General features: G+C 40.1%; 1 protein-coding gene across 1 annotated transcript in view; it reads right to left on the bottom strand.

Annotated features, from left to right (window-relative positions):
* ints2 (integrator complex subunit 2) overlaps window positions 1-19,238 on the bottom strand; it is a 41,084-nt gene extending 21,846 nt beyond the window's left edge. Inside the window, exons 1-6 of the mRNA XM_039757032.1 lie at window positions 18,921-19,238; window positions 5,525-5,830; window positions 3,906-4,044; window positions 2,753-2,855; window positions 1,363-1,476; window positions 983-1,113 (exon numbers count right to left, since the gene is read on the bottom strand). Of these exons, the coding sequence (XP_039612966.1) occupies window positions 983-1,113; window positions 1,363-1,476; window positions 2,753-2,855; window positions 3,906-4,044; window positions 5,525-5,817 (780 nt within the window). The 5' untranslated portion in view covers window positions 5,818-5,830; window positions 18,921-19,238. The remainder of the gene's footprint in view (window positions 1-982; window positions 1,114-1,362; window positions 1,477-2,752; window positions 2,856-3,905; window positions 4,045-5,524; window positions 5,831-18,920) is intronic.
* Window positions 19,239-19,786: the final 548 nt, after the last annotated feature.

Here is a 19,786-nt window from a genome sequence, read left to right as displayed (position 1 = left end):
ACGTGACTAGGTCTTTGTGACCGATGAACTGGGGTCTTTGTGACCAGTGAACTGGGGTCTTGGTGACCAAATAATTGTAAATAATTTGTAAATAAACGTGTGGTGGTGTCAAAACAACATGTCCGCCTGTCTGTGCCCGGGTACCGTTCACAATATATACACACACACATATATATATATATATATATATATATACACACACATATATATATATATATATATATATATACACATATATATATATATATATATATATATATATATATATATATATATATATATATATATATATATATATATATATATATATACACATATATATATATATATATATATATATATATACACACATATATATATATATATATATACACATATATATATATATATATATATATATATACACATATATATACACATATATATATATATACACATATATATACACATATATATATATATATACATATATATATATATATATATATATATATATATATATATATATATATATATATATATATATATATATATACATATATATATATATATATATATATATATATATATATATATATATATACATATATATATATATATATATATATATATATATATATATATATATATATATATATATATATATATATATATATATATATATATATATATATATATATATATATATATATATATATATATATATATATATATATATATATATATATATATATATATATATATATATATATATATATATATATATATATATATATATATATATATATACACATATATATATATATACACATATATATATATATATACATATATATATATATATATATATATATATATATATATACACTGTATTAAAAAAAACAACTTTCTTCAAACTAATAATACATGCTTCTTCAAAACCTTGAAGGTGTTATCAACATATTAGAAACATTTCATTAAATAATCTTAAAAGATACATTACCACCATTGCACGGACATTCAGGGCTTGTGAAGGGTTCATTCGACACAGCTGCCGCAAAGCCTCTGTCCTCCGCCGTCCTCCTGGGCTTTCTTCATCTTGACGCTCCCCATTTTTGATTAATCCTCTACAAACTAAAGACATTTAAATTTAGTAATGCTGAATCAGGTGTTGATTTCTCTGATAAGAGGAAAATCCACTTTATCCTAAAACAAACCAGTCACGAGTATCTTTAGTAATTATATTTTAATTACTGTATATGGCAAAATAAAGGTGGATAGCACTACAGAAGGACTACAATTAGACTGCTGGATGGCAACTACATTTATGTTCATCCCGAGTTGCATTCACCATAAAATGTTTGTGTTTATTTTGCAATGCACCTTCATTAAAACTGTCAGGAACATTTGACACTAAAAGGCAAAGGAACCACTCTCCATTTCGAACATGCAGCAAGGCCTCTGCAACATCCACAATAGGCAGCAGTGAAGGTAACTCTGAAAGAAATAAAAACTGTTGTGAGCATTATTGGTTGGGTAAACAGCAGTATGTCAGGACAATAGATTTTTTTTTTTTCAGGTGTCTGCACAAGTGGAAGTACTAACACAATTTAGAATTTTGATAACATTCTAACATCTGGAGTTTACTCCGAATGTATCAGGCACAAGGTGGGAGCCAGTTCTGGACAGAATACCAAGCAATTACAGGCTCACTTGCACAAAAACCCACATGTGTAATAAAGAACAACCAATTGATCTAACATGCACACCTTTTGGAGGCGGAATAAAAACCAGACTACCCCAAAAAAAAAAAAAAAACATGGTGACATAGGGCAGAACTGGAAACTTTACAAGGACAGCGACTGGATGTAGGACGCCAGATCAATGAGGCAACAACCCTGCCCACTGCTGCCAGACTTAAAGTGGCTCTAAGTATAGCCTTAACAGCTAAATTAAATACAAGTGATTTATTATCATTATAGGATAGCTACTGTAACATATAGTAAAATAAACAAAACACTGAGGTAAAGCTTGATTTCAGATTCCTTTTAAGGCAGCTAGTGGTGGCAAGCACGATATTTACTGAATTCATTCAACAAGAGCTACCTATGCTCAGTGCAGAAAGAGAACTTCTCTTTAAAGTCATGACTAGGCCAGTGGTATACAACCATGGAGCTATCTTTGGATTCCATTACATTTCAGCCACTGGATGCTTGGCTGACATTCATATGAAATGTCTGTCATGCTCCAACAATGAGTTCTAGAAGCATACTGTAAAGTTACCAACACAGGGATTTACTGTATACAGCACCATCTAGCAACACAAAGTGGAACTGCAAACTTCCAATTACAAAACAACACAGAGCATCCAAGCAGGAAAAGACCACAGTGTGAGTTACAAAAAATACATTCATTGTATTTTTCACAGTATTCTCTTTGGCAGGATTACATTTTAAAATGGTAAAAGACAGGATAAAAGTAATGTTCATCAAAAATCTTCATAACCATAAACTGAAATACAAAGTGTGCTAAACGAAGATTAGCTTCAGTGGACATCTGCATTCTGCACTGGTTTTCTAAATTAAAGCAGAAATGTTCAACTTCATGATACAACAGAGAACACATACACCACCATATAAGCAAACTGAAGTAAAAGACCAGTGGCGAATTCTAGATTAACTGTCTTACAGAACATTCTTTAGACATTAAGCAGATATGGTCAAGTATGGACAGAAGCTCAATTATTAAGATTAATGTCTTAATTTTCTCTTACCTGCCTGCAAAATGCAAAGCACATCTGCTACTTCTTCAAGGTAGACTGGGCTTTCAAAAAGCTCAGAAGACTTCAAGAAAAACTCTCCATTTGAGTCAGACACCTGCCAAAAGGAGTATAAAATCAACATACTACTACTACTGTCTGGGCAGATGTATGAGGCCCGTCTTTACAGGGTGAACTAAACTGAAAGTAATAAAAGCACTTTATTATTCATTTCTTTATTTCTGGATCATGTTTAATCCAATTCAGCATCACTGGGAGATGAAAACTTTCTCAGGTGTAAAGCAGAATGCAACTCTGGATAGGATGCGCTTGCACAAACACACATATTTACCCCTAGCGAAAGTCATCGATCACACTAATCTGCATATCTTTAGGTTGTGGGAGAAATCTAGATTAACTAGATGAAAAACTCAAACTGACATGGAATAATTTGCTAACTCCACATAATCAGGAATTGAGCCGGGACTGAAATCTGGACTCCTGAAGCTGTCCGGATGCAACACTAACCACTAAATTGCCAAGCACTTCACTTTGATCCTCTCAAAAGATGGCTTACAAGACACTGCTAAAGACTGAAATGTGAATATTGTTATTATTATAATTATATACTTGGCTTTCAATGGTCTGGTATCTGGTCCATAGCTGTTTCATACTATGCACCCAATGCTGCCACAATGTGACATTGAACTGGACTGAGTGCACATGAGGAAAACATGAATGTGTGCATTACTGAATATCTGGCAAACACTTTATTCCAGGTGACATACAAGGACTAAGTTAGTTGAGTGCAGGTGGGTTATGACCTGTTCAAGGTCAGTCTTGTGGTGTAAACACCACTGCCTTAACCATTAACACACATCACCTTCCACAGTTCTGTCAGACACCAGTAAAAGAGTGACAGTTCTATTTATATTAAACATGTTCTGTTTTCTATTAATGCCACTGCATCACCCTTAAAAATGATTTTCCACACTGCGTTCATAATCTCCTTAGAGCTTCTCTTAAACATAAACCAATATGTCCACCTGTTCTTCTCAAAACACTGAATGCCTTAACATGACATAATTCAGTGTAGATAAAGTCTAGGGTCCTGGTGGATGTTTTCACTGAAATGATTTACAAAGAACAAGACTATAGAGACACCAACCTTATTCATAATGGCCAACAGCTCACTAAGAACCAATCTCAGCCTGCGAAGTGGATCACTATGCTCAAATTCCAAAGTCAAGCCATGCTGAAGTTGAGAGACCAAGATGCCATCTCCATTGGAAACACCAGGTTTGTGTCTAGAAATGAGGAAATAATATACTTTGAGCATGTCAGAAGAAGAAATGGAAGTGTTAAATAACTCATCTGCCTGCCATACACAATTATTACTTGCAATGAAAATTACACAGCATGAATGACACCATAAAAGCCTTCTCCAAATCAAACAGAACTCTCCACTGCATTACTTCCGAGTCCTTATATGTCAGGTTCAGGTTGGGGAGCATGTACTGGTACAGCGCGTTGCTGCACCCACCACACGATGAAACACCTCAGGATCTTGGTTGGCAACACCCCCAGGCAGACCTAGTCCAGTCCCCACTCCCCAGAAATTACCATATATCTGTTGCGTTCCACATGGCCGTAGTGCCATAACTGATGCTCACTCACAATGCAGGTATGTGCCTCATTTGGGACTCCATGAGCAACCGCTCATTCGACACAAAGTCAAACCAACGGTACCCAAGGATTCTCTGTAGAGATGCAGTACACCAAAGGAGTCAAGTCTTCATCTCAGGACACTGGATAGCATCCATGTCTCGCAACCATATAGCAAAACGGGAAGCACCAGGACTCTAAAGACTAACACTTTTGCATAGATATTGGGAGCACCACATCCCATGCGCTCCCAATCCATCTACTGACTTCATAGGAAGAAGCACCAGAGACATGAATGTCACTGCTAAGGTAAGTAAACCTATCAACAAGGACAGACAACCTCTCTGCAGATAGACACACTGCTGATGGCTGTGCCTAAGAGGTCATTAAAGGCCTGGATCTTGGTTTTTATCCAGGACACTTGCAAGCCCAGACACTCAGACTCCTCACTCAGTTTCTCAACAGCCCTGATCAGAACCTTCATTGACTCCAAGAAGATTAGTGAATCTTTCTTCACTAACAGATGCCCCACAGTCCCGTTTGCCAGTCAGCTGGGATGAGGCCCATCTCCCAAATGAAAGCAAAGATTGCTTGCAATGCCAGGAGGACAGCCTTACCACCAGCCTGGAGAAGTTCATCCCGGATACCACAGATCCTCACAGCTTTCCCTACCCTAAGCTGGTTCACTACCTGTGCAATCTCAGTAAGACTGGGTGGTTCACAGCTAACTTGAGGATCAGCCTGAAGAACCGTGGACCCAGAGACATCCAACATTCTAGCATGAGAATCAGCTTTAAACAGCTCCTCAAAGTAGCCAGCCCAGTGGATCATAACTGCAGTGTAATCCTCAAGGACCATTCCATCAGCCACCCTGACCGCAACTACCTGAGGAACATATTTGGATGTGCATAATGCTTTGATTCCTCTATAAGCAGGACGTGGGTCACTAGACCATAGATGGTGTGTCACTTTGCTCACAGATTCCTCTGACAAATAGATATCACAAAGTAAAATAATAAAATGTGTGCTGACTCTTCAGAAAATGCATTGTATGAATAATTACATAAGCTTACACATCCACTACCCACTAAAGCACTAATTTTCACTAACATATACCAGTACCTGAGCTGCTGTTCCTTTCGGGCATCTTGTTCCAAGGCATGAAAATCAACCGACAACAGGGCCACAATGGAATTGACGGCCTCTACTCCTGACAGTAGACGAAGGATGAGTTTCTTATCTTGTGCCCAGGTCTGGCTCTGGTCCGCAGGTGCACACAGAGCCATTCTGACCAGACATGGAAGCAGCAGCCTTAACTCAGGATCGCTAAGGGCTGCTAGTCGCACCACATTGACCTCCTGCATGGCTTCAAAAGCAAAGGGGCTGACAAACTGAAATCCCTCGCAGTCCGACATATCTGCTCAGAATCTGAGAGAGAAACAAAATCAAACAATAAATAAAAGAGCATCTTGAGTTGGTATTTGCTCAACAAGATGTACAACCATGTGAGAGTAAAGCTTGAGTACTGTTTGGCCTACACATTTTATTCCACACACAAAAATCAAGTTAACAGCACAAAAAATAATATTGAACCTTTAATATCAAAATGATGGTAACAGTTTAGCAGATGTGATACATTCAGCTACAATGGATTTTCTATTTCTTGTTCTTTACCATTATTAAAAGCAATAGATAATGCAGTGAGGGACAAAAACAGGTTGGATTAATTGATAAGAATGTCCTGGTTTAAAAGGGTAGATCAAACAAGACCCTAATATTGAAGACCAATGGGCCAACTTGAAACCAATGACTGATTTTGCAACTTTAAGCACAATTTGTTTTTTCAGTTAGTAGTATTGCTTGTTGACTTCCCTAAAAACTACAGACTATTGATAATGGAAACCAATAGACAGGGCTGTTAATGTGTTTTAAGGAGCTTTGCATATAACGAGTTTGCTACAAAAACATGAATGCTCATACTTTTGGTTTCTTATAGACTCTTCACATAGCAGGGATAGTGCTGACCACTTTCAGGATGTTGTCATACATTATCAGCATATTCAAGCTACGTAATGTGTGGCAGAAAGCAAGCATTGGAGAGCAAGACAGACTTGCCCAGTTTAAAAAGCTGTAGCAGTACTTTAATTAAATGCCACAATGCTGTAATGCATTCAAGGCTAGTATTCACATTTTCTACATAAAATTGGGAAGTTCTAATACTACTAGTTGATCACGCATTAAGAACTAAAGTCAGCTAGTTCCATTCACAAGCTGAAAGATTAGTGCATCTTGGATTAACGTTTTAAGTGGGTAAATTTCCACAAGTCCTCAAAAGATGTATATAACACTGTTAGCTAATGTTTATTACAGACTTCACCTAATGGGCTTAACATTCAGTTCACAAAGATGAGAATCTTTAAAAAATTCTAAGTGACAATGAAAAGATACACTGCTTTGTTGCATGAAGTAGAGTGGGGTACTGAACACATAACTTTACTGTCACACATTTCACTGCTGCTTAACCCATTTGATCCACTATATACCCACAATCTTTTGATGCGAGGTTACTCATTATTCCAAAGACATTTTCAATTAATTGAACAGCATTATTACAACTTAGCACCTCCTAATCTTTGGAACTTTGATTGTGAGACTTGTCAGGTTGCAACAGAAATCACCACTTCTCTCTTGCATTACAGATCATGATCGTTGTTAATCCTCCATTCTCACTAGTGTCGTTGTGCATATCAGTCAGATGTAGTGGGTTTTCAAACTGTGACAGTCTTTATTTGGAGAACAGCAAGCTTTGCTTTTAAGTATTTCAGCATCACATTAGGCTAAGTATCACTGTAGATTAAACCGATACTGAAACTATATATACTATATATGTATATTAGTTCAGTGCACATTCCCAGTGCCTCAGCACCAATCACCCCTTTAAGTCCTGGCCAACACAATGCCTTTCACAGTCTTCAGACCACCTCCACTCCTCTCCTCCGAGCTTCGTCCTCTTCCACCCGACTCCAGCCATCAAAGGGAGGGAGGCGGCCCCTTTTATACACCCCCGGATGGGCTCCAGGTGCTTCCTGAGGAGCCTCCACTGGTGTGGCGAAAGCACCAGCTGTGCAGCCGGAAGTGCTGAGGTCCAGGGCTCCCAAGGCATTGGGGCGCCCCCTGGCGGTGGCCACGGGCTCCTACAGGGTTGGGCTTTCAAGCCCTCTACCCGTGGCCCATAACACAACCAGGGCGGTCACCCCCTCGTGGTCTGGAGGAGGCACAAGCCCTCCTCTGGTCCTCCTGGGCGCCCCCAGCCACGTGCCACAACATATATATATATTAGCACTTCAGTATTGTTGCCCAAGTCCTAATTCTAAGTGTTTTGCAGACAAGCAAGCAAGTTCAAGATGATTTGTTTATTCTTATGATTTGCATTTCTTTTCACCTGTCCTAACCAGCCCACATAAACTACAAACTGCAGACATTACCTGTTTTAATAGAAATGGCTTCAATTTTATATCTACTACCCAACTATTTAGTATATCACGCTGCTATTTTTAATTAATTCATTTGTCCTAATGAATGTGTAATCAGAAAGACCACAAAACAAAGAGAAAAAAGGAAGTATTTGAAACAGACTGAGAAAAGTGAAGGTGAACACTACCATCCTCATTGATGTTTCCTGTGGCAAATGTTCAGTCTTTACAGAATAAACTGAATGACATTCAGGCACATGTGTGCCTTCAATCCAATTACAGAGATGCATCTGTTATGGCAACTTACAGAACACTGGCTGACTGAAACTTATATTTATAATGAAATGGTTACAGTACAATCCCTCTTAACCGGCCACCTCAGGACTGGACCCATGGTCTATTGCCATTTTGGCTGATTAATCCGACGCATACCTATTTTCATGTAGAAAAATATTTCTAAGGTATGTACTGTACCTCTTCGATGTTCCTGAAGAAACCATTTCTTTTCTCGTGCAACGACTGGACAGTGTGGTGTAGCGGGTCCACAGCCCAAGTAAAAAAGGCCACTTTTTAAATAAATAATTGCAGCTTAGCGAGGGGGCATGGTATGTGTGGCTGATCGGTTCCCGGGGAATTCATAATGTGGGTGATGCTAGCTTAAGTGCACAGGTGAGGAGTCGTCCGCATCCGTAATTGTTCCTGGGAACTGCTAATTGCCACATCTGATCCACATCACTGTGATAAATAGAAGCACGAGGCGGCTAGGGGGGAGAACAGGAAAGAACGGGAGGTTAATAGAGAAGAAATCAGGTAGAGGAAAGCCGGTGCAGGACAGCGAGCTAGAAAGAGCAGATTCAATGGAGCAAAGACAGGTAGCTGGGAGGTGAACCCCTGCAGAGGAGTGTTTGGCTGACACTCGGTGGGGCTAAAGAAAGCGGTCGCTCCAGCTGAGCCATCACGGAGCTGGAGTGATCGGTATTGAAGACGCCGTCGAAAGGCAGCGGACGTCGTGGAGGCTTTGGGCTGGTTTAGCACCAGTGTGAGCGCCCTGGCCGCTGGGGAAAGAACTCAAGTCTCTGTCCAGATGGAGCCCGACGTAGCCGGGGATCGGAGGGCTACCGGACCAGTGTGGAAGGCAGCTGCACCTGCAGGTAGGGTGACTCCCCTGTTGTGAAGCCCGATGGGAGAAGCAGGTGAGCCACGAGGTAGAAAGAATAAGACACCGCGCTTTGGATTTTAAGAGACTGCCTCTATCCATTGTTTTAACCTCGTTTGTGTTGCTTTTAAAGGACTTGTTTTTATACTAATGGATTTTAACTTCCACTAATTCATGCGATACACTGCACTTTAATTTGAACACTGTTTTGTTGTTTGCTCGTTTCAAAATACCTCTCACCTTCTAGGAAAGAAGGAAGTGCATACATATAAAGAACTCAGGATTACATTTTTTTATTTTTTTTTATTTTAACAGGCTGGTTAATCCGTCGGCCGGTTAATGTGAGGCCAGTTAAGAAGGATTGTACTGTATTAATGGGTTTGATGCACCAACTTGTATGACAGTGGTGTTTTGCCTTTGTATAAATAAACCATGATGTAAATCAGTAACAGACAAAGAAAAATTGAGCATTAAGGATAACCAACTGCTGGCACCCTTGCTGCACTCAACTTGCAAAAAGAACCTTCACCAAATTTTTATTACAGTCATGAGTGGTCACTCAAGAGTGGGTGCTGGATGAGATTCTCAAACGAGACTACATACCTGGGGACAACCCATTTAAGTGTGTAGTAAATAGCGGAAAAATCCTGAGCTGGAAAGTCTACAGGACTTCTTCCTAAAACACCCGCTTCCAATTTCTTCAGTCCATGCATTTTAAACTGCTACATGGGCTTCAGGGAGAAAGCAAAAGATACTGAACAACAGATGATGTGGAGAGAAAATAAAAAGATAAATTAGATTAGATAAGGAGCTCAGTAACACAAGGTAACTAAGGCTTAATTAATTTTCATGTTGTAATGAGAGCTGTGACAGAAGACAGACAGACATACACACAAGAATTGCCTCTTCTGCAATGGTATCTTTATGTCATTTTGACTATTGCATCACTATATGACATAACAGCAGCAAGCACAGTGCAGATAAGCATTGTGATCTAAGGATATACAATGTGTTAAAACACTGCAGCTATTTTGTCATGGCATGTTTGCATTTTTAATTAGGTAGTAATATTACATTTCTTTAGTTATTATTATATTTCTCTCTATTATATAAAAAAATCCTGGGATGAGATGAGACTTTTTAGCCTGGGACAAGACAAGACTTTTTCAGAGAGATAATTTCATGTCCCACGAGATGAGACTTTGTGCCAAGGGATTTAACCACACCTGGGGCCAGAAATAAGAGATAGAGTGGCTGACAAAGTACAACGTCGTAAAGAGGTTCAGAAAATGGTGCAATACACAAGCAGAATAGGTTAGAGATAATGAAAGTACTACAATTCAAAAGTCTCAAAAAAAATGATAGCAAAGATCGCATTAGCGCAAACAAACAAAAATTATTACTCGGTGAAATAACACAACACCGAAAAGAGATTGAATATATGGACATAGGTGATATGACAGAAGTATGTAGATATTGTTTGGCTTTAAACTTTAAGTCAGAGACTTGTAGATCGTCTAATTCAGGGGTTGGCAGATTCAGTCCTGGAGGGCCGCAGTGGCTGCAGGTTTTTGTTCCAAGCCAGTTGCTTAATAAGAAGCACTTATTGCACAAGTAAAACTTCTGCTTCACTTTAGTTGTCTCGCTCGTTAAGATTTTGAACCCTTATTGCTTATTTTAGTCTTAAACAGCTGTAGTCTTGGTTTTTAATTGCTCCTTATTATCAATAAGATGCAAATGACAAAAGAAACCAGCATTTCTCCATTTAGCTTGTTTCCATTTACACCCGTGTATATTTATCATGCACTATTGGGTTTAATGAAATACTTGGAAGAAAAGTGAAGGACTGAGATTAACTTGTCTGTTTTAGACTGCAAATCATTTGGATGATATCCTTAGAAAGGAAAAAAAAATCTAGGATATGAGAATTACCTGACATAGCAGAGTTAAAGCACAAACAAGCCGTGAAATGAAATAATTAAACCTGCAACCACTGCGGCCCTCCTGGACTGAATCTGCCCACCCGTGGTCTAATTTGTGTTGCCATCAGAGAAAAGTAGTGTTTCTTCCCAATGATAAGGCGTGAAAGTGGAAGTGAAATCCACACACGCGAATGGCAGTGATGCAAAGTGGCTGGCACATAGAGCAGGCCGGGGGCTTGGCAGGCGAAGCCCCCTAGTATTACATTATTATTTAGGTAAAATGTGCAGGAAGAATAGTGGATGCAGTGCAGCCTTCTCCTTATTTTACTGACGTCGTTAGGCAGATTTGGTGATTCAGGTGTTTTGAGTACTGAAATCTGCATCTCCAGGGCTCTTCATCATCAGCTCTCTTAACAGCAAAGTACTTCTAATGGAGTGTGACACACGGTTTACTTCAAATGCATATTTTGCATTTCATATTTTCATGAATATAGCTGCCAATTCTTTTCATCCTGCATCGACTCCTACACAATTGTTGCAACACTGAATAACAGAGAGCACACTAAGCACCTGCGACAATGTATAATTCACGTTCACCATTCATCTACTGATGCTGTCGAATGCCAATGTATAAACTGATGCTACAGTAAGGTTTTTAATTGTAGATGGTTCATTGTAAACAGAAGCTTGCTGTCTATTGGACCAGGCTTGTGAGAGCACCTCTGATCACCATATCTACTTTCACAAGGCATTGGATTGTTTTAGAAATGTCACATTCAGTGAACCGTCTTATTTTTCCCACCCAGCTTTTAAGCAAAATTCACACGATTGTCTCCAGATGTATATATTATACATCTGGCTGCTTCAGCAACACAATCAACTCACATCATCAGAGTACTACAAAAACTTAAATTCAAGTTTTATTTTGAGAGACTTTAATTTGTGCTCACTGAAGAAATTGTTGCTAATTTTTTTACAGTATGTCACACTTCCTACTCATCAAAATATTATCCTGACCAATGCTAAGGGAGCATTAATAGTGTATATAAATCTAGAGCTAACCTCCCACTGGGATTATACTCACACCTATATGCATGAAAGTCTTTCAGAGAGAAAAACAAATAATTCAATAAATCAAAATGTGGCATGAAAAGTGTGGAGATGAGTGCTGGTGAAGCCGTTTCAAATGCACTCACTGGAATGTCTTTTAAACGGTTGTGTGTGGATATCAATGAACTGACAGCCATTAGGAGTAATACTTCTCATTGTACAAGGATGGCATAATTTCAAAGTATGATCTGTCAAGCTACCTTTGAAGGACAAATCATGACTGATTGAAGATTTACAGGAACAGATAAATAAGAATAGCAATGAATAGTAGCAGAACAGAGAGAGTTATACAGAAAAAATGGATAAAGTTTAACAAGGCTGAAAAGCTGATGTAACAAGACCAGGACTAGCTAACTGGCAACTTGGATTCATTTTGAACTGGTATACAATGATGACGGGCGTTCACAAGAAAACAATAACAGAGTGGAACTTCTAGGGATGAGTATGGATTACCACCTGCCTCGGAAATTCAGTGAATTATACTAAAGGTTTGAAACAAAGGATTTTACATGTGAGATTATGGAGAAAAAGGCTAAACTAAGGACTGGAGCTAGGAGTCAGCACTTTCTTATTCAAGTGGTTGTCAACGTTTTTCTCCAACAAGCTAAAACCAAAAAGCTGTTAATTAAACAGAAAACCTGGACGCTACTGCACAGAACAACTCCATTCAATCTGCTGCTACTACTGTCTCTGGAATTGCAACAGATGCCCAAACTCTGGAAACTGGCCAGTGTTACACCATTCACCAAAACTGTGCATCTAACTGGTTGCCTTATATTACTGGATCATGAAACTATTTTTAAAACTTTTTAAGGGAAAGCTAGTGAACAAAACTCTGGCCTACCCGGACCACTGCAAACTTGACAATCAGAGCCAAGAAGTAGGTGGAGGACACCACAGATACACTTCTGCATCCACTGTATGAGCACTTTGAAGGTTCCATAAGCTACTTGCAATTGCTATTTACTAAATTATTATCTGCTATTATATCCAATGAAAGTCATAATTAACTATTTTATCATTAAAGCAACCCTTAACAGTATATACTGTACATGGCAACCTTCAGTCACTGGGTCACCTCAATGTTGCTGTCGGCCTCATCTTCTGTCTATTCTCCATACTGTTGGATGCCAGAGTTCACACAAGGACAAACATATCTTAAAATCTGAGGATGACTGTCAATGTCAATTTATTTATATAGCACATTTAAAGAACATAGGAATGCTGTGGCCAAAGTGCTTTACAATAAAGGAAGAAAAAAACATACAATTAACATAAATAGAAATACTGTAAAATAGAAGAACATAAATAAAATAAATAATAAATAGAAGTTAGGTGACATAATCACAATGAGGAAACCATCAGTATTACTGAAGGTCACGGAATGCAAGTGAATAGAAATGATTCTTTAATCTAGTTTTGAACAGTTCAATTGTACACTCACCTAAAGGATTACTAGGAACACCTGTTCAATTTCTCATTAATGCAATTATCTAATCAACCAATCACATGGCAGTTGCTTCAATGCATTTGGGGGTGTGGTCCTGGTCAAGACAATCTCCTGAACTCCAAACTGAATGTCAGAATGGGAAAGAAAGGTGATTTAAGCAATTTTGAGCGTGGCATGGTTGTTGGTGCCAGACTGGCCGGTCTGAGTATTTCACAATCTGCTCAGTTACTGGGATTTTCACGCACAACCATTTCTAGGGTTTACAAAGAATGGTGTGAAAAGGGAAAAACATCTAGTATGCGGCAGCCCTGTGGGCGAAAATGCCTTGTTGATGCTAGAGGTCAGAGGAGAATGGGCCGACTGATTCAAGCTGATAGAAGAGCAACTTTGACTGAAATAACCACTCGCTACAACCGAGGTATGCAGCAAAGCATTTGTGAAGCCACAACACGCACAACCTTGAGGCGGATGGGCTACAACAGCAGAAGACCCCACCGGGTACCACTCATCTCCACTACAAATAGGAAAAAGAGGCTACAATTTGCACGAGCTCACCAAAATTGGACAGTTGAAGACTGGAAAAATGTTGCCTGGTCTGATGAGTCTCGATTTCTGTTGAGACATTCAAATGGTAGAGTCAGAATTTGGCATAAACAGAATGAGAACATGGATCCATCATGCCTTGTTACCACTGTGCAGGCTGGTGGTGGTGGTGGTGTAATGGTGTGGGGGATGTTTCCTTGGCACACTTTAGGCCCCTTAGTGCCAATTGGGCATCGTTTAAATGCCACGGGCTACCTGAGCATTGTTTCTGACCATGTCCATCCCTTTATGACCACCATGTACCCATCCTCTGACGGCTACTTCCAGCAGGATAATGCACCATGTCACAAAGCTCGAATCATTTCAAATTGGTTTCTTGAACATGACAATGAGTTCACTGTACTAAAATGGCCCCCACAGTCACCAGATCTCAACCCAATAGAGCATCTTTGCGATGTGGTGGAACGGGAGCTTCGTGCCCTGGATGTGCATCCCACAAATCTCCATCAAGTGCAAGATGCTATCCTATCAATATGGGCCAACATTTCTAAAGAATGCTTTCAGCACCTTGTTGAATCAATGCCACGTAGAATTAAGGCAGTTCTAAAGGTGAAAGGGGGTCAAACACCGCATTAGTATGGTGTTCCTAATAATCCTTTAGGTGAGTGTAGACGACTCCTTTATGTGATGAGGTAAAGAGTTCCACGGGTGAGGAGCAGCAGCTGCAAAAGCCCGGTCTGTCCCCTTTAGTTTTACACTTGGTATGAGGGACAACAAGAGACAACTGACCAGAAGATCTAAGCACTCTAGATGGCTGGTGGAAAACACACAATTCAGATAAATAGGCAGGAGCAAGCTCATGTAAAGATTTAAAAACTAGCAACAAGATTTTAAAATTGATTCAAAAACTGACAGGCAGCCAGTGTAAAGAAGCTAATATTGGAGAAACAGAACCAGACTTTCTTGCCCCAACCAGAAAGCGAGCGGCAGCATTCTGGACCAACTGTAACCTGCATATCACGGATTTGCTAATCCCATAATACAGCTTGTTGCAGTAATCAAGGTGAGAAAAGATAAAAGCATGAGTAGCTTTCTCAAGATCCCTAGAAGATAATAAAGACTTGATCTTACCTAATAGACGAAGCTGAAAAAAGCAACTCTTGACTACAGAATTAACTTGTTATTCAAAAGAGAGGTTACTGTCAAAGATAACACCAAGATTGTGGACTTGAGGTTTGCAAAAGACAGAGAAAGAGCCAAGATGCCCAAGATCAATTTGGGCCTATGCAATTGTTGGTCTTTACATGTTAAGGATGACAGTCACCGACCTATTTTTGATGATTTTCTTAAGTGGCTTTTCTTTGAACAGCTAATTGTAACACCAAGGATAAAGATATACATTTGATAGTTCCCTCTCTCATCAAAATGAAAGGGCAGAGTGCCGCGTTGGTGTTGCTATAAGAATATTTAGGAACAATCACTGACAAGAGTACAATACACCATACACTTCCATTTTTGAGAATCACTTTGAGAGACAGGTGACAGGACACATTTAATGAAATATTCTAGATAGCCTGCACTGCCTTCAGTTTGTATTTCTCTATAGCTGGTCCACAGAGGATGCCGTATCCCTTGTGCTTCATGCCATCCTGACACATCTTTATAATAAAAACTATTACACTAGAGCCCTGTTTACAGCATTAACATTGTTCTACCGACAAAGCTGATCACTAAACTTCTGAACTTGGGACTCAGTGCTACCTTCTGCAAATGGATTTTGGAATTCCTAACCAACAGACCAGCTTGTGCACACGGGCCGTGTCATGTCCTCTAAACCGAACCTTGGCACAGGCCCTCCACAGAGTAGTGCGCAGAACTCCCTTCTGTACTCCTTGGTAAGTCTCTGACTCACAGCCCAAACTCCATCATTAAAATTGACTAGTGACACCAGCATCATAAGCCTAATCACCAAACAATGATGAGATGGCTTAGAGGGAAGAGGTTTACATGAGGACTTGATGGTACCAGGACAACAATCTCACCTTTAATATTTGCAGAAATGGTGCATTGTATCGATTTATGGCATTCAGTGGTTGAAGCAGTGAAGAAAAAAAACAAAACGAACCAAGTGCTGGTACTTCACGATGTGCGCAATGAATAATTAAAGGGAAAAGGGGAAGGGTGTTGTGGGGTAATGTATCCTTGGAGGTTCAAAGGCATGCCGAGATCCGGGGTTAATGTGGAGCGCTCCCCTTTAACATACAAACGCCCGGGTTGCTAATGTTGGGCAAAATGCCGGTATGTATTCATTAACTGACGGCTCTCATAAGGCAAGAACGGCGAAGTGCGAGTATGGAATTAATTCTGCTGCGTACTGGCCCACTTCAAGCACTGGTTAAATGTTGGTTGGACATACAAGTACTACAGGACGATGTTGACACTACAAACCTATCGATAAGGCAACGCGTCATCATCATCTGGACAGCCTGGATGTCTCCATCTATGGTCATCTGTTTCTTTAAGTGCACGGCCAAGCACGTATTCGCCGGCATAACACCACCCTGGGATGGCACTCGGTCAGCTTAGCACTATTACTGCAACACAACTCTGTTCAGTTTACTGCATTATTAAGGGCCTGTGGCAGTTCACGGTTACTGGGCTCGGGGGACAGTCTCCTTAGTGGGCTCTCCTTATCGTAATGCATGCTTGGCACACAACACGTCTTCTATAATACGCTACCGTGGCTGTTTGTTGTCTGTCCAGGATTTTAAATCACCTGTAGCTCAAAAACCGTTTCACCTATTGATTTGAAATTTGGTACACATCTACTACGTGATGTCTCCTATCTGCTTTCAGGGTGATGATTTGTATTACTCTTTTTATTTTTATTTTATTTCATTGTAGAATCAACTCTCGGCAGGGTGCAGCAGGGCGGCGCATGCGTATGAGCGCCGTTCTCATTCCCTACCAGCTTCGCTAATCATTCAAGACTCAGATTGAAGACTTAAATGCCAGCTTAAGTGAAAATTTAAAGAAAACTAAGTACTAGTAATTGTACGTAATTGTAAAAGTAATTGTAAGTACGTACTAAGTAATTGCAACACAAAAACTAACTTAATCAGTTTTAACGTGTAAAGATGCCGGCGAAAGAAGAGAAGCAGCGGGCCGCTAAGGTGGAGAAAAGAAGAGCCGCTCAGGAAGCAGCAAGCGCATCAGCCTCTGAGCAAACAAATGCTAAACAGAGAAAGACTATGAAAACTAGGAATGCTCACGTCAAGTGGATTCACTGCACGTTATCGTACAGTATGCCGTTACTGGTAATCGATAAAAGCTGTTATGACACCAGAGGTTAGCATCCGATTTTTAGAAGCCGTGCCGTCGGTGGACTTGCTTTCTTGATTATTAAGCCTGAACGAGGGTGCTAATTTCGCCATGGGCCACAGATACTGTCTTTTTCCCCTTATTAAAGTTTAAACCGTTTTCTGTGTTACCTGCAAGGATTCTTTCCTCATCAGACAATCCAAATCTTTCCCCCTTGTCGCTTTGCTCTTCTTCATCCACTTTGTCCCTGCAGCTTTAACCAGTTTGTTGTTTTGAATCACATAAATGTGACTGGAATCAAAGCTGTAGTAAAGAGAATGAGACAGCCATTCCTCTCTTGTGTTTTTTTGGCTTACCCGTTTTCAAGCAGGGTGGCATGTGGCGTGGTTACAACATCAACTTCAAAACAGCATTCTGTAATATATATTATTTATGTGAGACTTTGAATTATAGTGTGCCAGAATGTTATTAAGTGACTTTTTTGGTCAAATTTGTGGATCCCCCCAATAAAAGTGAGACCCGAGACCACCCCAATGGCTAAAGACCTCAGAAATCCTTCACAGCCACTTGCATGGGCAGCAAGAGATGCAGAGTCCGTTTTTACCCTGGTGGCCGGAGTAGCCATATTCATGCTGACACCTGCAAAACTGTTCAATCATATCTGCCCTGCCTGTGATTTTTGAGGGTTTTATTTTTTGGGTCTGTTGCATTTAATGTATGCTTTCGATCCGTTGTCTGCCTGTTTTACTGCGAGGGCGCTACAAAATCTGGGATTGAAGCAAGTGACACGTTTCTACATCAAGCCAATAAATCTGGTTTTACTCGTCAAACAATTTGAAGGTAAGAATATGTAGCATACGTTAACACATCTTCTCAGTTATATTTTGCATACCTCATTGGTGTCTCGGAAGACGGGCAAGTGCGAATGTCCTTGTGCTCTGCGCATCCTGAAGGGGTTCAAATCCGAGCGTCAAAAGGACATCATCTGGAAGACGTGCAGAGAACAAGTACATAACCCGAGGAACTTTAGGTTTCTTAAAAGCGAGATGCAGTAACAGCCGTCACCGTCTAATTCCCCTCCGAGAAGGGCAGTAAGATGACAGGTACAGCGGCTAATGGAACGCCTGCTTGTGCGGCACATGAAGCTGCGAGCCGACCGCTTGCCGATTTCTACGGCACTTATTTGAACCTCAGCATACGGAGAAACGAAAAGTGCATCTGCAGCCGATCTGTTCTTGTAGAAACCCCGCATAATCTTTCTGCCCGCCCATAAAATGATTTAAAAATAATAACACTCGAAGCTAGAGAGACAGGGGCACTTCTTTGGTGGGCTCCTTCGTAAAAACGAGATGTCTCGGACGGCCTTTAACTTTGCGTGCGGCTTGGCTTTCACTGCGTTTTAACGCCTCCCTTCCTTTGCGTTTTATTGTTTGCCCAGTTTCCTTCGTACTCGCATTCAGTACATAAACGTCCAACAACTTTCACATTATCATATTAGCGACATATTATCGTCACGAATTTTACATTTATAAACTTGGCTCACCTATAAGCACGCCGTTTTACACAGCGGCCTGCAAAAAGTGTGAATCCCCGGCCTCGCGTTGTCCTTCTCCGTCACTCCTTATTCTCATGGACGGATTCGTTCACAGCCCTCTGAATATGGAACTGCCGGAATAATCATATCTTTTGGACAAAAAATAAAAATCAAACATCATTGGCAGTCTTATATTTGTGCCAGACGAAGAGGGTTCCTTGTTTTACTTGCTTAAAGTCTGAACAGAGTATCTCCCAAACACAGAGGCTTCCTTACTTCAGTAGCTTGCAAACTGGGCTGGAGCGACATTCATTAGCAACGCGTTGCGAAGCCGCCTCTAGAGGGCGCCAGGCAACACGGCCTGAGCTTGAATACCCGCCACCCGCGAACAAATTCATCCGCCGCTCTTTAACTTCAAAAAGTAGTATTACAGTATATGGAAGACCATGTAGCGCCGTGCTACACCTCTCAAGCATCTCAGTGTGGTGTTTTGCTTCGGACGGGCGACATATAACATCCGCGTATTCAGGTATATTAGAAGACGTTTGTCTTTTTTCTTTCTTGTTATACAGTACCTTTAAAAAGTATGCGCCCCTTGGAAGTTTTCACAGTTTATTGTTGTACAACATTGAATCGCAGTGATTTGATTGGGATTTTTTGACACTGATCACCAGAAAAAAGATCTCTGTCAAGTGGAATAAATTCATTATATAAATATAAAGCACTAAAATTGATTGCGCATGTATTTCGTCTCATGAGCATGACGCACCTAAACCATCTCTGATATAGCCAACTGGTTTTAGAAATCACATCATTAGGCCAAGGGAGCTCTTCTGTCTGGGGTGTCAGATGGCATTGTAAGTGCACTTCATCAG

The sequence above is a fragment of the Polypterus senegalus genome, chromosome 6 (genome assembly GCF_016835505.1).
Source record: "Polypterus senegalus isolate Bchr_013 chromosome 6, ASM1683550v1, whole genome shotgun sequence".
NCBI classification, from domain to species: Eukaryota; Metazoa; Chordata; class Cladistia; order Polypteriformes; family Polypteridae; genus Polypterus; species Polypterus senegalus.
Note: the sequence above shows the minus strand (reverse complement) of the source record. Positions and strands in the feature narration are given on the sequence as shown.